The sequence below is a fragment of the Magallana gigas genome, chromosome 3 (genome assembly GCF_963853765.1).
Source record: "Magallana gigas chromosome 3, xbMagGiga1.1, whole genome shotgun sequence".
NCBI classification, from domain to species: domain Eukaryota; kingdom Metazoa; phylum Mollusca; class Bivalvia; order Ostreida; family Ostreidae; genus Magallana; species Magallana gigas.
The window spans coordinates 35733407-35755052 of NC_088855.1; the positions used below are offsets into that span (position 1 = coordinate 35733407).

General features: G+C 36.0%; 3 protein-coding genes across 5 annotated transcripts; all 3 read right to left on the reverse strand.

Moving 5' to 3' along the window:
- Positions 1–980: 980 nt before the first annotated feature.
- LOC105340243 (glyoxylate reductase/hydroxypyruvate reductase) lies at positions 981–15433 on the reverse strand. Of its 2 annotated transcripts, none has more exons than XM_066079472.1 (4): positions 15276–15433; positions 2350–2591; positions 2093–2263; positions 981–1736 (listed from the first exon to the last, which is right to left on the reverse strand). In XM_066079472.1, the coding sequence occupies exons 2-4, from the start codon at positions 2546–2548 to the stop codon at positions 1171–1173; spliced, it is 936 nt and encodes a 311-aa protein (XP_065935544.1). In that variant the 5' UTR covers positions 2549–2591; positions 15276–15433; the 3' UTR covers positions 981–1170. The 2 variants fall into 2 exon arrangements, with proteins under 2 accessions (XP_065935544.1, XP_034335870.2); XM_034479979.2 differs by lacking the exon at positions 15276–15433 and adding an exon at positions 10724–10875.
- On the reverse strand, positions 6510–9499 carry LOC105341870 (glyoxylate reductase/hydroxypyruvate reductase). Its single transcript, XM_011448623.4, has 3 exons — positions 9178–9499; positions 7585–7743; positions 6510–7177 (listed from the first exon to the last, which is right to left on the reverse strand). The coding sequence occupies exons 1-3, from the start codon at positions 9482–9484 to the stop codon at positions 6573–6575; spliced, it is 1071 nt and encodes a 356-aa protein (XP_011446925.3). The 5' UTR covers positions 9485–9499; the 3' UTR covers positions 6510–6572.
- LOC105336882 (glyoxylate reductase/hydroxypyruvate reductase) lies at positions 11970–14993 on the reverse strand. 2 transcript variants are annotated; one of them, XM_066079470.1, is made up of 3 exons: positions 14657–14990; positions 13149–13319; positions 11970–12596 (listed from the first exon to the last, which is right to left on the reverse strand). In XM_066079470.1, exons 1-3 carry the CDS (start codon positions 14856–14858, stop codon positions 11986–11988), a joined length of 984 nt encoding a protein of 327 aa, XP_065935542.1. In that variant the 5' UTR covers positions 14859–14990; the 3' UTR covers positions 11970–11985. The 2 variants fall into 2 exon arrangements, with proteins under 2 accessions (XP_065935542.1, XP_065935543.1); XM_066079471.1 differs by lacking the exon at positions 13149–13319 and having other exon boundaries at positions 14657–14993.
- Positions 15434–21646: the final 6213 nt, after the last annotated feature.

The window sequence follows — 21646 nt, forward strand, 5'->3', positions numbered from 1 at the left end:
TGCAAATATGTTTCCTTTTATGTACGTCATCAATTGTACTGAGAAGCCATTTGGGATTCACGGGATTTCATAACTTGACAAACCAAGTTCATTTAAACAATAAAATGCTCTCATTGGTGATTCATTCGGCATATGAAGGTAGCGACATTGCAGAAAAAATACATAACCCGCGTTAGCGGGTTATGTAATTTTTTCTGCAATGATCGCTACCTTCATAACCCGCATGAATCATCAAAGAAAGCGTTTTATTGTTTATATTAATATCTTTCTTTTAGTTAATTAATAAAAATTGATTATGAAAAGTAAGTAAAATTCTCAAAGTTACTGTTAATGTACTAGTATATACGTACTAGTATATAAGTACGGTAGCTGAAAGAAACAGCCAAATCGTCTTCTGTGGGACTTTAACTCTGACATCATCATGAATATTTCGTACAGTCCGTGATTTTTCCTAGGTCGCTGTAGGTTTCAGCCAATTGATAGAGAGGACATGTCAATTTTTAGTCCTGTCAGTTTTAGCCGCTGTAGATTTTGATTTTGACCAATCAAAAAAAAAGGGGGCGTGTATTTTTCAGTCTGCTTGTTTCTATAGAGCTATGAATTAACTGTAAGTTTCCGTAAGAAATAAAGGGAATGATACTTGGTAGATGTAAATACATCTCGGTGAAGTTTCAACTGCGGTTTACTTCTTTAACACTGCATACATCGGCCAATTCATACCTCATATAATGATGCAGGCGGCGAAATCAGCTGATGATTGCCGAAAGATAGAAAACTGCTTCCAGAAAGTTACATGTATGGTCATATTTGCCTCACCCATGGGTTTGAATTTCACAATTGAAGAAGAGGGTATCTACCCAAGTCAATGGCTTCTGATTCGCTCTGCTACTCACGAAGATTGTTCAAAGGCTCTAACTAAAGAAAATATCTGTAGAGTATGAGATACGGTAATTGCCAGGATTCTGTAAACAACAATTGGATTGCAATAAATACATTTAGCTTTTATTTATGCATTGAAGAATCGGAATAAACATAATACACAAAGCACATTGTAATATGAGATAAATTAACTTTACAATTTAAATTGCGGAACGAAGTGTTTTATTAATATGATGATATACTATATAACATAACTCTATCTAAATTTATTACACAGATACATGTATCAAATCAATTCAGAACTGCAAGAATATTTTTAGCCGTGTTCACACTCATGGCTACCCTGGTTTCGGCAGTGTTTGTTCCCATGTGTGGCAGAATCACACATTTGGGCTGTGTCAGAAGAGGATGGCCCACCGGAAGTGGTTCCGGGTCAGTGACGTCCAATCCAGCAGCAGCGATTGTCCCATCACTTAATGCTTCAGCCAAATCGTCATGGTTCACTACGACTCCTCTTGATGTATTGATCAGAATAGACGTTCTCTTCATTCTTTGTAACAGTTTACTGTTCACCATTCCTTTGGTCAGTGAGTTGACTCCACAACAGATGCACAGGATATCGGAGGAGCTGAAGAGAGTGTCCAATGAGACGTACTGGGCACAGTTCTCGGCATATTCTATTTCCTCCAAGTCGTTATACAGAATGCGTTCCACTCCAAAAGGTTTTATCCTGCGAGCTATTCCGAATCCGACTCGACCGAATCCCAGAATCCCGATGGTTTTGTTGATCAGGCCAGAGCCACACAGCCAAAATGGTTTCCAACAATGAAACAAATTCTGGCGAATGGCATCAATTCCTGTAGATAAATAATAATGAAATGTTCTGTAATTAAAAACAATTACTTATATTGGCATTATTTTGCTCGTTTCTTTGTTTCAAAAGGCACACCGGGAGTTTTTTAATTGCTAACATTCTAATGACCTAACTCGCTTTGAACATGACTGATTTAAACTTCTTTACCAATCAAATGGTTTGTCTTGTTTCTTGACGCTTTCTATTAAAACTTGATGTCACGGTAAACAGGCTCTTTACGAAAGGAGCTTCACTTGATTTAATACTTAAAGACTGTTGGTTGGGTGAAAAAGAGAGGTTTGTCCTAAATATTTACTTTTGTTCATTAGAAAAGCGCATTCGAAATCAATTCTTGCATACCTTGGACAATATTTCTTGACGTCATCAGTATCAATGCCACAGCGATGTCTGCAGCTGCGTCGGCTGCGATATCCGGTGTCTTGCAAACCTCGATCCCACGTCGGCGGCATTCGGCGACGTCAACGTTGTCCCAACCGGCAGACATGGTCGCCACTACTTTCAGCTGTGGTCCTGAAAAGCAATTCAAACATGTGTAACATATCAAGTGAGATAACTCTGTCTATCTTCATTGCAAAAATCAATTCCGTATTAAATACCAGCAGCTTCGAGAATCCCGGCATCGATGATATCAGACACCGTACAAAACAGGGCAGAAATGCCCCCCACAGCTGTCAAAAGAGTTTCCTTCGGAATAGGTTCCTCGCTGTCCCATATTTCCACTTTATATTTCTGTTTAAGGAGAGCTATCGCTTCGTTCCCGACTTGTCGTGTTATGTAGACTCTGTTTTCCGGCATCGTAACTATTTCTACCACTCTGTAGGAACCCAAGGACAAAACTCTGTGAAAGAAAAATCAATGTTTTACTTGATGGCATTCACCTTTGCACGTAGTAGCAACTTAATGCAATATGCGTCAGTTCACCAAGAAAATATATGTATATAAAACAATTATTAAATTAAAACGTACATGTCTACATTGTTTTATTTTTAAAATTTGTGAATAAATATAAAAAAGTTGGTCATTTGTTTTTACAATTTACATATTTAATTTCATGCTGAAACTATAAGGTAATCAAATGGGAGAAAAATAGAAGACAGGGAATGGGTCAACGCATGAATACATATGCATGTTTTTTCATATAAATCGTGAAACAGAATAATGAAAGAACTATATAAGTTTGTTTATTATACTTTCATGTTAAATACTGAAATCTGATTGGTTTAGACGCAGTTGATAATCCGTTCTATTACCCTCAGCTTTAGCAACACACTTAGCAACGGGTAACATTATATAAATGGTGCATGTTTGGGAGGATAACACTTGAAATTGACACCCCGAGGAAACCATTGTCAACCTACGCGAAGCGGAGGTTGACAATGGTTTTCGAGGGGTTTCAATTTCAACTGTTATCCTCCCAAACACAGGCACTATTTATTTTATTATATTGAATGTCTTAATTTTAGAGACTTTTTTACTGCTTTTATTTAAACAATAAAATGCTTTCTGTGGTGATTCATTTAGGATATGAAGGTAGCGACATTGCAAGAAAAATACATAACTGTGTTAGCGGTAAAATATTGCAAATTTTTCCTGCAATGATCGCTACCTTCATAACCCGCATGAATCATTAAAGAAAGCATTTTATTGTTTATATTAACATCTTTCTTTAACTAATTAATAAACTGATTATGAAAAGTTAGTAAAATTCACTAAATTACTGTTAATGTACAAAAGTACGTTAGCTAAAAGAAACAGCCAAATCGTCTCCTGTGATACTTAGAGTCTGGCATCGTCATGATTATTTCGTGCAGTCCGGGATTTTACTAAGGTCGCTGTAGGTTCAGACCAATCGATAAACAGCCTGGGCGTGTCAATTTCAGTCCTGTCACTTTCAGCCGCTGTAGATTTCGACCAATCGATAAATAGGGCGTGTAGATTTCAGTCTGGCTGTTTCTATAGAGCTATGAATTAACTATAAGTTTCCGTAAGAAATAGAGGAAATTATGCTTGGTAGATGTAAATATATAGAAATGGCGTCAATTCCACGGCGAACCGTACGCGCATGATTTACGTGCATGTAACAATTCGTTATGTTACATACACATAAGTTAAAGTTTCTTAGCAATCAGGTCTCTTCACTGTAACAATATCGGATTTAAAATCATATTTTATGGAAATTATAAAAAAATTATTAAAGAGAAATATTAAAAGTAAATTTATAAGTAATAATTAATTCCCTCCCTGCCCTCATAGACAGTTCGTGTCTATAGTAATACACATACTCAATAAAGAAACTAACACGTCCAAACTTTTCAATCGAACGAATAACTGAAAATATAGGATTTTGAGCTTTGTTACGTTGATTTTTAGGAGTTAGTTTTTAGGTTAACTGAGTTATTCAGGTGACCTATTGCAATTGATCTTTGTCCATCGTCGTGCGTTGTGCGGTAACAATTTTACATTTTTAACTTCTTCTTGAAAAATTACAAGGCCAATTGTTACCATTGTTGTTATGAAGCAGTTCTATGGTAAGAGGCATCTAAATTGTGAAATTCATAGCGCTGTCACCCCGGGGCCTTATAAGCGGGGTCAAATATGCTAAACAAAAAAAATTATTCTCTGCTCCCATACACGGGGGAAATACTAAATGCTAAATACTTTTCTACATCAAAATATTTTTAAGAAAAACTAAATACATGGTTATCATGTCCACGTAGCCCCCCCCCCCCCCCCATTTGCAACTTGTGATTTAATTTATTACCCCTGGGTCAGGGGTTCATACCATATAAGGTATGGCCAATGTGGCCATAAAGGAAAAAATGTATCAACTGTATCTTAAAAATCTTTTTCTTTACTCCCATATAAAACTTTGTAAGCTTGGAGCCAAGGTATACATGTAGGTAATTTTAGATTCCCCCAACTATTGAACCCCCTAACTATATTTTCATGAATAATTGTTTTTCAGAGATCGAAAAACAAAAGCGAGGAAACAGTCAGTGGAGTCTCAGATTTGTTTGGGTTTAAGCTTAGAAATGAAGTTTTCATTGTACAATGACATATCAAGCTAAGGACAGTGGTTGGTACATGTACGTAGCATGTAATAAATGGAGCTGGAAATATATACAGGTATAGATATACATTTATTACCTCGGATTAGGATTTTCATGATTTTGAGAATTACTTTTTTTTGCTTGTCAAGATCTTTTGGATGAGCCCCCCCCCCCCCCCCCCCCTCCAATTTAAAAAAACGATGTTTCTAGTCTGAATGGTATACTCAGGTGTCCGTCAAGGTTTGTTTGTTTTGTTTATTTGCTTGGATTTTTTTTTTAGATTGTCTGTCAATATTTTTGGGGGTACGTGAAATAACTTTGGGAATTCGGTGATTGTGTTCTTGGCATATCCCCACCTCCCTCCTTTTTATAACAATACTGCGTGTCTGAATAGAGAATTATGCAAAGGAAAACTCGTATCATTATGGAAAATGCTTAAATTGAATATTTGCCAAAAGAGAATGATTAAGAAACAAAAAAGGAAGTAAAAATAGGGAAGGATCAGATCGGGAAGACCCACTGAGTATATCCAACAATAAATATTGATCCGTTAAGGAGAGAGAGAGAGAGAGAGAGAGAGAGAGAGAGAGAGAGAGAGAGAGAGAGAGAGAGAGAGAGAGATTGTGTGATTTTTATACTCCTTAAAAATTCTTTATAAATCAGGAAGATACGAGTAAATGGAACGAGTTTTCTATATACTTACTAGTACTTACTTGTGCACATGATATGCAAGCGTGATCAAGCCAGATCAAGCGTTGCAACCCTTTACCAGATGAACATTGTAGAACCTTGTACTTATATAGCATCAGCTCTCACCCCCTTTTTTCCAAACACATTATTTTTTTCGTAAATTTACATTTAGAAAAATGATATTTGGACCTTATTTAATTATGAACACTTTGTACTCTAGATGCCCGAGAACATCCGAGTAATATAATTACAATTGTGAAGACATTTACTACGACGGCTCATTCAGTAAATCACGGACATGTACTCGGACTCTCTATCTGTTTAGTTCAATGCATGATGAGTCCATTCCATCATGCATGCGCTAAAGCTTATAGTGTGACCACCGTGTGGGCGATATCTATATTTAGCTGCACATGTATGCACTGAAAGTTCACATACCCCCCCCCCCCCCCCCCAAACTACGACATGGTGCAACTATGTAAAGGTTGTAACGTGCTTCAAGCGGTCAAACTCCTATGAAACAATTTTCTTCAGATGCGAATCAACGAAATAATGCCCCAGTAAAAAACTGCCCCTTCCCCAATACAACAGACGTCTAGATGATCAGTCGAAGGACAAATCGATAAGAGAAGTTCGCTAAGGTGAGCCAACCTGCCCCAGTAAACCACGTCGACCCCTATGGTGTGACGCTATTACGTATACTGCAAAAGTGTGCAACGGACATGACATGCACACCGATGCTGATCGCCAATGTGAATCAAGAGAAACTACACAGTCGGGCACCTTTTCATTTATATATTCACAGGACACACTCAAACGACTTTTAACAAATTGTAATGCCAAAAATTGCTTATTTCTATGAAAAGGGTAACCCCAAAACACTAAAACTGATTAAATAGAGTAAAAAAAACATTAATACACTAATTTATTTTTAAAAAATTAAAACTATATACAAAAGAATTACAGCAATGTGCTGTATATTTTTTATTCACTGGGAAGGAAAAACATTTTTAAAAAAAAACAACGATCATAACGTCTGTACATGATGATGACGGGAGGAAAACCCTACACAGTTTCTATCACCTCTCTTCCTGCTCTGAATTCCTGCCAAGCCGCAACGCAGAAACTACAGCTCGTGCAACTGATTCTGATGCAGCACTGCGCATGTCCCAAGTGTGATTGCACTCTTTGAACGGGAAATAGTAACAATTGTTGAGTGCAGACAAATTTGTCTTAAACGGATGGGTTCGATTCACGTCCCTCACATCAAGTCCTGCTGCACAAATTCGTTTTTCCCTCAAAGCATTGTAGAGATCGGAATAGTTAATTGCATGTCCATTTGAGTAGCTGTCAAGCAATATGGCGTCTTTCTTCATTTTCTTAAAAGCGTCTTTTTGAAAGAGATGTGATTTTTGCGTCAGTGCTTTACAACAAATGCAAATGATGTCCGATTCTGAAACAAGTCGTTCAAAGTTCGTGAATTCGGCACGTGACTGTGGGTTCTTTACGACACAGAGGTCATTGTATAGCAAGTCCTTGACCCCAAGGTCCAGGAAGCGCTGGGCCACTGCCTGACCAACATAGCCGTAACCGATGATCCCCACCGTCTTCTCACAGAGCAGAGGGTCGCTCTTTAAAGTGTTCGAGTTCAAGTCAAAGATATCAAACTTCTGTTGTTCTTGGTCTGTTTAAATAAAATTGTAAAGGCAATCAAACAAACATGTAGACGATGATTATCTTTAAAAATCAATGCCACTGTGGAAAATCCAGATACTTGCATACACTACAAATTATTTGATAATTTACATATATATTGGAGTTTTTATTATTATTTTTTTTTTGTCTTTTTTTCGAGAGGATTTATAAGGCACTTTACATAATTATAATCATACTGCAAAGAAACCCAATTCCATCTTTAGGAAACCAATTGAGTATGAACACATGCATACATAAAATATAAATCTAAATGTACATTGACTCGCGAGATAATGCGTGTTCACTTAGTTATCGCATGCAAAACAATATCTTATCCGGAATTCAGTTTGCTATCACTATAATGTGCCAAACTATGTCAGACGTGCAAACATTTACCTTCGAGAGTCTGACGAAGAATACCCATGGTTAAGTTAGCGACAGTGTCCTTAGACATTTTGGGTAAGGTCACCAGTTCGATCCCCCGTCTCTGACATTCTTCAACGTCAATGTGATGTGTGTCTTCGCTAAGTGTGGCAACAACGCACAATCCTGACCCTGAAAGTAAAAAAAAAAAACAAGATACCAAATTAATTAAAAAATTTCATTCCGTGTACAGGTACATTATCTCATGTTGCAAAAGGAGAGAGTTGTTTTCCCCCGATCATGACGTATATGGACTTTGACCCCGAGTCTGGCCCTCTATCAACAAACGTCAGACGAGACAATGTCCTTTTAACTTCTTTTAGGGTCAGGCTGCTCCAAGATCTGGGCGCCTGAGTTAGGTTAGTGACCGGGAAGGCATCGACTCTTGCTTTATTATTGATCTTATTGCACAACAAAACCATATACCGTATTGAGTTCATTTAATGAGTGTAATTAAATCAAGAGCGAATCCATTAGTGAGTTAAAAAGGTTACGATGGTTGACTAATGAATGCCCGGTTATGTGTGTGTGTGTGTGTGTGTGTGTGTGTGTGTGTATATATATATATATATATATATATATATATATATATATATATATATATATATATATATATATATATATATTGAAAAATTGATCACTTAGGTGAAAGTATGTCAAGTTTAAGATATCAAAGTGCATCCAACGTTTACATTTTTTATATTCAATATGTAATAATTGGTCATAAAATGTGTCTTTTTTTAAATTCTTTTTTTTTATGGTTACAATTGCAAACTTGCGGTCATTAGCTTTAACGCATAATTAACCAACAGTGCTACGATGGCGAAAAAATGTAGGAGAATAAATAGAAGATAAAAAGAATAGCAAAGTTAAAATTGTTTATTCATAAAAAAGTATATCATAAACTCGGTCTGTTCCATCGCTACTTAACTATATAATCAATATTCGGATATTGAGACGGAGTAATTCGGTCATTCAAAATAACCTAAATTGTATTAGCGATAAGCTTTATGAATATAAATAAAAACAAAGCGAGTGAATAGCAAGTCAATATAAATTATATGATTGGGATATCGTGACGTAGGTTTTATTGATAAGAATTAAGTCCAGAGTCCAACAACTAGTTGTTTACTGTCTGGGTCTTTATATGTGCATTAAAAAAGGTGTCAAGGCTATATTGCAAATGCGCCTTGCATATGAATCAACACCTGGTTCAGGATGGGTTTTTTTTCACATAACAGAAATTTTTTTCTCATCAGCCAAGTAAGATCTAAAAAACAGTATGTGTTAATTTCTTGGCATGAACTTTATTTGATTTTAATGCACTATATGTAAAATTTAAAGTATTCAGTGAACTGGTAAAAGAAAACACACACCACATGGACTACATGACAGCTGAAACACGTACACAAAACGTCCGCACGTGGTACGTGGGTTGTAAAATTTAACTAATTTAACTATACAAAACTAACGCAACAACCCTACAAAAACAATATTATACAGTACCCGATTACCATCACAACAAACTTGAAAATGTTTATTTAAAAATAAAATTTGGGAACTTACCAGCGGAGTTGATCACATCCTTGTCGACGTGATCAGAACTTGTGCATAACAGCGCATTCACGCCTCTGACTCCAATCAACAGCTCTCCCCTGGGAACAGGGTCCGGACTTTCCCACATCGAGATGTCTGCCACCTTCAGCAGAACATCTAAGCAGGATTGTGGGACATTGGACGTCAGGTAAACTCTACACCGTGCCTTCATGGTGCTCTGCTCGTCTCGATCTGCCAGGGCTCCGTCTGTTGTTGTTTGGGTTAGCTTCCGTGTGACGTCACATAAATAATAAGTCTGATTGGGCAGTTCTGACATAGCGTGTTATTAATACAATTACTACCGTCTCGCGGAAGGATTAAAAGTTTATAAGCTTTGAGAACAGTTGACGCAATATCACGAAGTTCTCTCGGGCCGAATGATGCAATCAATACCTATTCTTTGGGGGCGGATCAATTTTCTCAGTCAAAAATCATTATCTTTTCCTTGAATCTTTCAAAGTTATATTTTTTTTTCAATCTGAAAAAAAATGTTTCCCAAAGGTCGATAATTCATAAAAAAGATTTTATTTCTGCAAATTAGCATGGATCGATACATTTAACTTCAGGGATGATCCCATATATGATTTTGGGATAATCCAGACCTGTTGTGACGACCCGGCATTTTTCCCCTCCCCCTTTCTACCACCATTTAAATTTTTATTAGCAACGTGCACTTACTTTCTCTTAATCATATTTAATTGATAATTTGAAAACTAACTGCACTATGATTTAAACAGTTAAAATATCATGAAAGGTGATGTAATATTTTATGATAGGGCATAAATTTACAAGATGCTACCCCGCCCGCCCCCCCCCCCCCCATCCCTCTTTTTTTTTTTTTAGCTCATCTGAGCTGAAAGCTCGTTAGCTTATCTGATCACTTTTTGTCCGATGAATGGCTGTCTGTTTTTAAAATTTTTATATCTGTAACTTCTCCAGAGCCATTGGACTAATTTCAACTAATTTTGGCCCAAAGCGTCCCTAGTCAGAAGGTGAAGGGGATTCAAGTTTATTAAAACGAAGGGCCAAGTTTGTTCAAATCATAATCCCCGGGGTAGGGTCAGATGAGGATTGGACTTTTACATAGGAATAGATATTTCTAAAAAATCAATAAATCTTCTTCCCAGTAATCATTGGTCAGAAAAGCTGTAGTTTAGATTCAAGTTTTCTTTTAATCAAATAATAATTTCGGTCGGGGCGTGATCAAATCTATCATATAGTCCTTCGGAATTTATTGGATTTGATAACGCAAATTATTTATGAAATAATCACCTCATAGTATTCAAAGAATGATTCCTTTTTCCTTAGGTATTCACATTTTCAGTATCTTTATAATAACACTGAGAAGTAATCCAATAAATTCAAATGAGGTGTCGTTGAGGGGCAAGCGGGGTTTGCATAATTAAAAGAAATGGATTTCACATATGTCAATATTCTGATGTTTATAATCGTACAATTGCTTAAAATTATATAAATATAAGTATAATAAGGAATATATATTATAAAGAATTATCACCTCATAATATTCAAAGAATGATTCCTTATTCCTTAGATACTTCATATGTAATATTCTTGAAAAACGTTATCCTGCTGTACACTGTAACTTTATCAAACATATCCTAAACCTGTTGCTCAGATGCAGCATCATCGTCCATTTTTATCACATAATGCAACATACATTCAAGTGAATATTGGACCAGTGATAACTTCAATCGCAACTTCTCGGGCCTTTCCGGCAGGCTCGGAAAACATACTTCAAAGTTTTAGCTAATAGTATTGGCAGACTAAAGGATAAAAAGGACAAACGCCGAATTTTTGGAGCAAAAACTTTGCGGAGAAGGTAAAGCATCGCCGAGTTCACAACACATTCAAATATTTCCTGTCGCAAGGGGCTGATCCGCTTGGCGAAATTCGTGTTGTCATGACAACGCGTACTCGTATAAGATTTTGGTTTTTCGGTGTTTTCTTCGAGTTAAAACCACTACTTGCTACAAAAGTAATTTGCAAACAATTTATTACGAGTATAGTATTTACATGCATTCTTCATGGAAGTATGAGTGTGGTAGATAATCTACGAAAGCATATCACTCGTAATTATGTTTTCGGTTTCCCCGTGTTTTCTTCGGTTTATTTCAATGCTTGCTACTTTGGAAAGGCGTTATAACGCGAAAAGGGCATTATAACGTCTTTCTTTAAGGCGTAATAACGCCTTTCTAAAAGGCGTCTAAACAAAGAAAAAATAGGTATTATATGAGCGTGCACTTGTTGTGATTCAACTTATCAAAGCGGGTATGAGTCAATGTTAGTCTCCTGGCTAGAACTAGATTTAGAGTAAGATGGCGTACCATTAGAATACCAACGCCCGCTATGTTAATTCGACAACGATATTTTCGATATATACAAAACATGAAACATATTCATGCCAATATAACTATTATGTGCACAATTCCATGTCAGAATTTATTTCTACATTGATAAATGCAATACAGTATGAATAAAAATACATTCTGATTTATATATTGGTAAGACGATAAAAAGAATATCTTTTCATTTTCAGTTACATAAATGATACTAATAGGCTTCCATAAAATTCATGCATATAATTTTTTATTGATGTATTAATATCATATTTTGAAATCATTTATTATTCATATATTTTTAAAAACAAGCAAAACAAGATACACGCAGTTATAATAAGTTAACATTAGAGATTGTAAAAAAAATAATGAAAAAAGAGTATATTGCAATAGATTATTATTAAAAAAAACCCGTCAAAAACTATGCTTCAATCCGTCGTAGCACCTCCCCTTTCGGACGACCCTTGTTCAGTACACTTATGATATTTTCAGCCGCAATTTCTGCCATGCGGTTTCTTGACTCCCATGTATTGCTCCCCATGTGTGGAAGTATGACGCAATTATTCAAGGTGAGTAATGGGTGGTTCATAGGAAGTGGTTCTGGTTCTGTGACGTCAAGCCCGGCAGCAGCAATTTGATCGGATGTCAAGGCTTCGTAGAGATCATCATGGTTGATGATTCCCCCTCTTCCGGTATTTATAATAATGGCAGTTGTTTTCATCTTCTGAAACGTTTTCTTGTTAAACAAATGCCTCGTTTGGGGGTTCATATTGCAACATATACACAGGATGTCCGACTCTTTGACAAGATCCTCAAATTCAACATACTCGCCTCCAAAGTCCGAAGCAAAGCTTAGTTTCTGAACATCGTGATAAATGATCCTTTCGACTCCAAACGGTTTAATTCTTTTCGCTACTCCATAACCAATACGACCGAGACCCATTATTCCGAATGTTCGTTTCTTCATCTCAACTCCACAGAGCCACATAGGTTTCCATTTCCCCCATTCGCCATTTTTCACCGCATATGCACCTAGAAATGCAATTAATAATAAACCATTTATTATACTTGATACCTCTAAATACATTTTCTCACAATAAACTATAAATAATTTTACATTTTCAAACTTTTTAATGAACTCAGACGACAGGAAATCATGCAAAGATTTAAACATAGTCGTAGCCTTTAATTTAAACTGTCTTGATAAGTTCGAATGCAAAGTTATCAAAACGACTATGAATAATATGACATTCTAAAAGTTTTATTTAATTCACATTCTTTTTATTATTCGTATCTAACTTTCTTACCAATGATGGGTTGCAATTTGAAATATTTGTTTATAGCTTAACGATACCCAATACTAGTATGTCCTAACACTTAGTCAAGGAGGCTGGGTGAACAACAAGTAACCCATAAGGCCTGCCATATACTTTTTAATATGATATTTTGTTTTACTATAAAGTATAATTCAGTAAAGAATATTTTAGTTTTAATCTGACCATTTTCCTATATCTCAATGCAGAGTCAATGCAGAGTTCTTAATTAAACCAGGGTAAATATAGCATAAATCCTCTTAGAGCACACCTTCCAGGAGCCTGCGGGCGGTGAGCAGGACCAGTGACACTGTCAGCTCCGCCACGCTGTCCGTCGATACGTTGGGTGTGTTTGTGACCGACACACCCCTCTCCTGACAGGCCTGGAGGTCGATATGCTCGTAACCTACCGACATCGTCGACACCACCTGGAGCTGGGGCCCTTCATAAACAAGAAAGCATATGACTAAAAGAATCAATTCCTATATTAGTATTCTATTAACATAAATACATGTATTCGCGTTAGTTGAGAACAAAATATGGGTCTGAACAATTTGAAACATTATTGTCGATGTAAATACCATGTTGCAAAAATAATACTTCGATATTATACAGTTAATGGTTAGTTTGAGGATATCAAATCATTTGTTGGACTTGAGGACACAAATGTTGCCCAGATCCGAAGGCCGACGACAAAGTTCTTGTCTGAACTGGTTGAATTAATATAATTGAATTTCGTTCCAACTTTGGTTTGGTTTTCTTTCGGTAAGAACTGCATACAGGAAGAATATTTATAAGGGTATAATAATACTGTATGCTTCGCGTCTCACCTACATGTACAATATTTTACAACGCTTTGAAATGATGGCTATTCTGACTAATGACTATCCTTCAAAACAACAGTTGTGTTCTTTATGTTCTGAGAAACGCATATGATCTTTGAGTTATAAAGAACATTGAATTATTGTTTTAAATTCCAAACATCTTTAAACTGTATTATACCTGCATGGAATGCTTGGAGTGAACAGAATGTTATGAAAGTTAAATTCTTCATTTTGGGCACGTACGTATAAAAATTATGAAACAATATATAACAAAAGTTTGTTGGATCCAGGCGAGCTAAAAGCTGAGGTACGTATAGAGATCGCTAAGAAAACAGCTATTTTCATTTGATTCTTTATTATAAATAAGATGCTCATACACATTTGATATGACAAAACCCATCAGCATTAGGTTATAAAACATGCACCGATGCCGATACTAAAAGTCATGCAATTCTTCTCAATCGGTAATGTTGACTGAGAAATCGATATCTTATATTGCATAGTTTATCCTTGCAACCGACCTCTACGTACACATATCAAGGTCGTTGGCTGGCTTTTTTACACGATCGTACGTTTGCCATTCTGGAAAATGTTGTAATTATAGGAAAAACAACGCGGGGGGGGGGGGGGGGGGGGGTGAGGCATCGCACAAGTTATTCAATTATTGAATTACTGTCCGATCTATATACATGTATATGTATACCAATTATATGTAAATCTTAAAGCATACATGTACAATGTTTGCATTGTGACTATGGATTCCGAATTCTTTTTTTAATTTAAATTAACATGTTTTCGATATTTATTTGGAAGAGGAAAATTAATCGATAAATTAAAACCATTTGACGCCATTGATTGAGTATTTGTAAACGATAAATTACATGTAATAGTACATCACAGAGAATTTAAAATATTTTGGTAACTGAACATAATAATTAGTTGAATTAAACTTTACCTGCTCGTTCCAACACTTCTCTGTCAATTTTGTCGGTCAGCATGCACAAAATAGCATCCACACCCTTCACATTTTTCAAGAGGTCTTCTCTTGGTATGGCGTCATCACTCTCCCAAAAAGTTACGTCGCAGCTCGGCGTCAAAATTTGCGTCCCGGGGTCGGGGATTCTTCGCGTCACAAACACTTTAAACAGTTGGTTCATGGCCTAGTTCTATAACCTCGAAAGTTGAAAGGGATCAGAACCTAGCACACTACTCTAAGCTTGAAATGCGTCTCACAGAGAGAATCTCTTCGTAGCTTCATTGATTCACTATCACGTTGTAAATGCGTGAATATTATCACAGAATTGTTTTACATTCCATTAAATAATTATGTTTAGTTATTTGGTAAACGAGTATTTATTCGGATATCATTTAAAATGTACACCTTTTTGGTGGTTTTAAAACATTACGCATACACGTGTACAATACTTAAATTATATATTATGCATTTACCAAACCATTCAGAATAGCTGAATACATAAATCCCTCTCTTTAATTAATTATTTCAATGTTGATTCAACATAATTTGGTTAACCAAAATCTAAAAGACATTATACCATCAATCGTCTTGAACTTACCAGAATAAACTTCTTTAGTTTTCTTCTTATTCCCGAACGTCGTAATTTTCATGAATACTAAAGGTATGCTTATGCTTATGGAGGGTAATCGTGTTCAAAAATCCAGACATGTAAACTTGTAAATCCGAAATGCGATCGTGTTGGTGTGTGAGCCTAATTATGAATATGTATGGTGTTCCGATGGGGCCACTTCGATCTTCGCACTTTCGCATTTAGGTCGAGGTGCGAGAGTGCGAAATTGCGAAGGCGAAAGTGCGAAAGTGCGAAGGTGCGACGGCGAAGGAGCGAAAGTGCGAAGATAAGACGGCGAAGCGCGAAGATGCGAAGGCGAAAGTGAGAAGTTGCGAAGGCGAAGAAACGTTACTACTATCGCTCCTTCGCCATCGCAACTTCGCACTCTCGCCTTCGCATCCTCGCGCTTTCGCCTTCGCCTTTTTATTATTGTGGAGCTCTCTGTAGTTTACAGACAATTTTAGCTGTATTAAAGGACATATAAGGAAGACGATGAACTTTTTAGAATTTATTTTCAACAGCCTGCGCAGATCCATAACTTTTTTCGGGGGGGGGGGGGTCGATGGATAATTATATTTGTCCGGGGGGGGGGGGGGTCCGAGACATATTTTGGAGATATTATTAAATATAATTAATAAAAATAAATTTTCCGGGGGGGGGGTGGGATCCGGACCCTCTCTCCTCTTTACTGCATGTGTGAAGTTATTGATATTGAATTTTCCGGGGGGGGGGGGAGGCGGACCCCCTCTCCCCCTCTTAATCCATACATGAGCAAGGAGTGTCGCATAATGATATAAGAATGCATATTACTGTGTTTGATCCACGGTTAACAGACAGCTGGTAAGTGACAGGAGTCTGAAAGTGCATATGTATACATTATGGCGGACATTACATTTTATGTGCATGGAGTATATAATGATTAGGCATAGCCAGCACTGGTTAACATATATGTCACATATATACACATAAAAATATTTATAAACATTCATAGTAAGCACAATGGCCTAGCGCATGCGTACCAATAATATGGATTAATCGGAAAACCTTGGCGAGTACGGTGCCTGCATCAAATTCTATGTAATCGACCGAGACTTTCTGAATGCTATCAAAAAAGGCGAAGGCGAAAGTGCGAAGTTGCGAAGGCGAAGGAGCGATAGTAGTATCGCTCCATCGCCTTCGCACTTTCGCCATCGCATCTTCGCACTTTCGCTCCTTCGCCGTCGCACTCTCGCACTTTCGCCTTCGCAACTTCGCACTCTCGCATCTTCGACCTAAAGGCAAAAGTGCGAAAGTCGAAGTGGCCCCATCGGAACACCATAAATATGTGAAATTCTGATCGTGTAGCCTATAAAACTCGGTCATAAACACATGTAAGATTTGACTCATTTCCTTATTTTGCAGCTTTATTGTTTTCATTAGTTGATTAAACCTTCAACTTTGCACACTTTCAATCCGTAGTTTCTGCATTCGTATCTTCAGGCTAGGCAATAGCACATCTGACATGATATAAATTGACAAGTCTTCAAGTTTGTCGAATTTGAAATTTAAAAAAAAAGCCAATTTTCGCCTGCATGATAGGCTTTTTTCCTATATTGCCGACAATGCAACATGAAACATTTTTAAAAATAATTTATACACATTTTAATTTTCCGACAGTTAATCTTATCTTTTGAATTTTTATTTATTTATTTTAAAGGGGGTGTCGCTTCTTGTGTCTCATATTAATCAAAATCTCAAAACCAATGTCTTTAAATAGTTTGTTTTTCTTATCGATAACTTTGCAACTCTGCTATTAAATTGACCAGCTGGCCGACCCCGTGTAATTTTTCGCAGGGGTGGGTTGGTGGGTTCTTGTCCTATCTTTGTGGTAGCGATAAGATTTTCTTAATTCAGCCGAGCTTTGTTCTTTAAAAATTTGTTGTATGTACTCTGATAAAATGTGTGTATATCTATATACATGTATATTCAAACAAAGTCATTATACATGTATGTCATGTTTTTTTTTCCAGTTCTAAGAAGATACGGTATCTGAAGCCTATCAAATTCTTCACTCGCATGTTTTATTCCATCTCTTGATAAAATGTACACCAATCTCATAATCTATTTTTTCGAAAAATAGTACTCCCTAAGAAATGTTGTTATCCAGAGATCGTATGAATATAGGCCTACCTAATTTTTTTTTTATTTATTCCGTCCCTATTCCGGCGATTACTGCATGCCTTTACCTGCAGCGAGCCTTTTTCTAACGGTGACGTCACTGTTTCCATAAATGGTCATGTCAAAATTATACTTGTAGACTTTACATTTGTAACATGTCAGCCGTGATATTTCAGAAAACGGAAATACCAATGCAGAGACTACGGATAGAAAGTGTGTATTATAGTGGCAGGTTACATGTAAATAACAAACATCATTTTACAGCTGCAATTAAGCATCTGTAGGAAAAATTAGATTGAGGGACTGCGAGGTCAACTCTAAAGTGTTTATCACTGAGTTTTATCGATGAAAATTACACTCACACATACTCAGGCTCACACGCCAAGACGATCGCATATTCGGATTGTCTGGATTTTTGAACACGATTACCCCACAGGTGCTTGTGGACTGGACCGTGCACTACCCCCCCCCCCCTTTTTCTATATTTTTTTTTTCATTTTTTTTTTTATTTCTTTTATTAATTATCATTAACAACCCCTTATATATGTCTCCAGCCGAAAAATAAAAGAAATATCACGACTTGGTAGCATTTTATAATCAAACTCGTTTCCCCTATATATATAAAGAGAGAAGGTAAGCAACTCCCGTTTGTTTACATTGAGGTACCACCTGGGAAATTCAAACGATTACTATATCAAAAATCGCTATACCTTTGGTGTCATCTATTTTTCTCACTTCCACACATATCCTTCTATCTGAAAACTTATATAAATTAGCACGCTGAACCGTAATCTATCCAATTAATAAACATTTGTCACTCGCGACCACGATATTTTGAAACGCTACGGAAATTAGCTGCACAGCGACATCTATGCTAAGAACGATAACTCTTCCCGTGTTCCGAATGTCATTGACTTAACGGTAACGCACGAGAGGCCCGAAAAAAAGTTCGGGAAAAGTTTTAGCGCAATATTTAAGAAAATGGATGTAGATCAATTGTTTACCTTTCAAGCAGTAATTAATGGCCATAACTTGGTCATCACTGGCCAAGCTGGGACAGGCAAAACATACATAACAAAAAAATTGCAAAACACATTAGGTATACTAAAAAAAAAAGAAGTATCAATAGTTTGCTCTACAGGCATTGCAGCAACACATTACCAGGATTTGAAAGCCCAGACACTTCATAGGTTGGCTGGCATAGAAGACGGCAGATATTCAAATGCTGAAATTTTGCATTTAATCTAAAACTTTTCCCGAACTTTTTTTCGGGCCTCTCGTGCGTTACCGTTAAGTCAATGACATTCGGAACACGGGAAGAGTTATCGTTCTTAGCATAGATGTCGCTGTGCAGCTAACTTCCGTAGCTTCTACTTGGAACGTTTCAAAATATCGTGGTCGCGAGTGACAAATGTTTATTAATTGGATAGATTACGGTTCAGCGTGCTAATTTATATAAGTTTTCAGATAGAAGGATATGTGTGGAAGTGAGAAAAATAGATGACACCAAAGGTATAGCGATTTTTGATATAGTAATCGTTTGAATTTCCCAGGTGGTACCTCAATGTAAACAAACGGGAGTTGCTTACCTTCTCTCTTTATATATATAGGGGAAACGAGTGTGATTATAAAATGCTACCAAGTCGTGATATTTCTTTTATTTTTCGGCTGGAGACATATATAAGGGGTTGTTAATGATAATTAATAAAAGAAATAAAAAAAAAATTTTGAAAAAAAAAATATAGAAAAGGGGGGGGGGGTAGTGCACGGTCCAGTCCACAAGCACCTGTGGATTACCCTCCATATATGCTTGCGATTTAAGGTCGACAACTCGATCAGTAAATATTGAATAACGTACTATATTCCTATTGTCAAACCATAGACAGAAATTTTTTTCTTTAAAAAAATTGCTTATTAAAAACTGATATATGAAAAGTTACAGGAAGAGATAATTATCTTATTACAGCCTCTAATCATGCTATATGGATAAATATTTCAACCATGACATTTTCAAAAAATTTAAGGACTTTGTGTCCTGCGATCTAAAGTCTTAAAAATTTTTTCTAAAGTATTTTTTAAAAATCTACACAAATAGCTTTACCAAAATTCAAAACAAAATTCTGGGGTCTATACTGTCATTTGGCGCTACAGTGTGTTTAATATGACCTTTCTGCACTGAAAGTGCAGATTGCACATAAATCGCTTTGACCTCTATGATTTATTATCGGAATGAACCATGGCATTAAATAAAAATTAATACTATCTAAAAGTAATAAAATTAAAATTATCATAAAGAAAAATGTTACAATTCCTTCACCTTTTTGATATTTTGACCTTTTTGCACTGATAAAACGCTATTTTTATGCATTACCAATTCAGCATGTAATGAAATTATCTAAAAGTCTCAAAACTTGTCAGAAAAATCTTAAAATTTCAGAAAATAAAACAAAAAGTATGGGTCTATGATATAAAATTTGAGATATGACATGAAATACGCTAATTTTAGGCAAAAATTGTGATTCATTTTTCCTTGACTTTTATATATGCAGTATAAGTTAAATTTGCCAATATGTGTCGATAGATCAATATTGAAAAATTGTAAAATTATGTTTTGTGTAACAAAATGAAGATATCCTAATGCACAAACTATCTGGAAATTTTGTTTGCACGTAAAGTAAGGAAGCTAAAGTGACGGTACTCAAAAACAACTGAGTTATAAAAAATGTTCATTTAATTTCTTCTTAAAAACCATCCGCCACAAAATATAGTCCCATACTAAACTCTGTAAATATGTCATTTTTCCTTTACTATTTTATTTAAGATTTAAGAAATGAAGATAATAATTTTTCTATTGATCGACGTATCAAAGAAAAAATTGACCGGAAAACTTCATCAATGCGCGTAGCGCATTGATGAAAAAGTTTTCCGGTCAATTTTTTCTTTGATACGTCGATCAATAGAAAAATTATTATCTTCATTTCTTATCATTTAATAAAACATTTTCAAATAAAAAAATGTGAAGTGTCATTGATCAAAAATGTAAATAATGTAAATGAAGCGGCGCGTATGAATACAAAACAACATCAGCAACAATATTCAAAATGGATGCGCCTTCAGCTGATGCAGAGCTATTGAGATGAATTTGATGGATTAAATACAAATAGTGAGTTAAAATCTGAACCGGCTGAATTGAAAACGAAAGGAAAATACATACGATAGCTTGTGATATTATTCACTGTGCAGAAAAACTCGTAATAAAACTAGTTTTCATGCGAGATCGCTGGAATATGCAACTGGACATAACCATCCAAGGAAAGGCGATCGTGGACGAAAATAGCTGATATGTCGACAAAGAATAGTATGTATAAGCGACTTTTGTAAACGTTGTGGTAACTAGATAGCCAGTGATGTACTTAAATGGTATATCTGCCGCTTGGAATGCGCCGAAGGAGTTGATGCATTACTCATTGCTTTTCTTTACGACGCTTATTCTGATGACCGATCATGTACGTGTGTAAATTTAAAAATTATCGTTACCAAATTTGAACAGCAGTGTTATCGGGAAAGTTTAGAAGGCCTATATGTTCGTTATAATATTCCTGGAAAAGGAACAGCCAGCCTCGCTGTAAATGTTGATCGATCTCAAGCAGACGAAATCGTGAGAAGACGCTTAATTTTCCATTTCGTGAATCAAATAATGTGTTTTGTTTATTTTTGATGTTTAAACTGTCAAAGTTTTATATTCACAAGGTTGCATTTTGTTTGCTGACAATAAAACAGAAACAACTTTACATTTTGTTGACAGTGACTGTGTTTATCTGGGAAATTCCCGTTCTATAAATAGTGTTAGATCAGAACAGTTGAGAAAAGTAGATCCGGCGAAAATTTTATTGATGCAGGTATCAAAGAAATTTTTCGACCAATCAGAAGCGCCGATATCTCATCAAACGAATAAATATTAAATGATAGTTTAATTGGCATTATAAAATTTGAATTCATTAGTAGAATCAATACATGTATATGATGCATAATTTCTAGAATAGAGGTGATCCAAAATGGCTTAAGCTTAGAATAAAATTTTATAATGTTATGAAGGGTACAAGATGGCATTACGTCTTACACATGCTTACACCCCCTTGAAAAATTTACTCTATGGATTTGGTGGATGTGGGGGGGGGGGGGTAGTTGTCCGGAATTAGCAT

Coding starts and splice junctions, on each gene's coding strand:
- LOC105336882 (XM_066079470.1), bottom strand. CDS start 14,858: ATGAACCAACTGTTTAAAGTGTTTGTGACGCGAAGAATCCCCGACCCC. Junction 13,320..14,656: donor AGAAGTGTTGGAACGAGCAG/GTAAAGTTTAAT, acceptor TTGTTTATGAAG/GGCCCCAGCTCCAGGTGGTG. Junction 12,597..13,148: donor CGCCCGCAGGCTCCTGGAAG/GTGTGCTCTAAG, acceptor TTGCATTTCTAG/GTGCATATGCGGTGAAAAAT.
- LOC105340243 (XM_034479979.2), bottom strand. Junction 2,264..2,349: donor CGGGATTCTCGAAGCTGCTG/GTATTTAATACG, acceptor ATTGCTTTTCAG/GACCACAGCTGAAAGTAGTG. Junction 1,737..2,092: donor GTCAAGAAATATTGTCCAAG/GTATGCAAGAAT, acceptor ATTTATCTACAG/GAATTGATGCCATTCGCCAG.
- LOC105341870 (XM_011448623.4), bottom strand. CDS start 9,484: ATGTCAGAACTGCCCAATCAGACTTATTATTTATGTGACGTCACACGG. Junction 7,744..9,177: donor GGATGTGATCAACTCCGCTG/GTAAGTTCCCAA, acceptor TTTTACTTTCAG/GGTCAGGATTGTGCGTTGTT. Junction 7,178..7,584: donor TCTTCGTCAGACTCTCGAAG/GTAAATGTTTGC, acceptor TTATTTAAACAG/ACCAAGAACAACAGAAGTTT.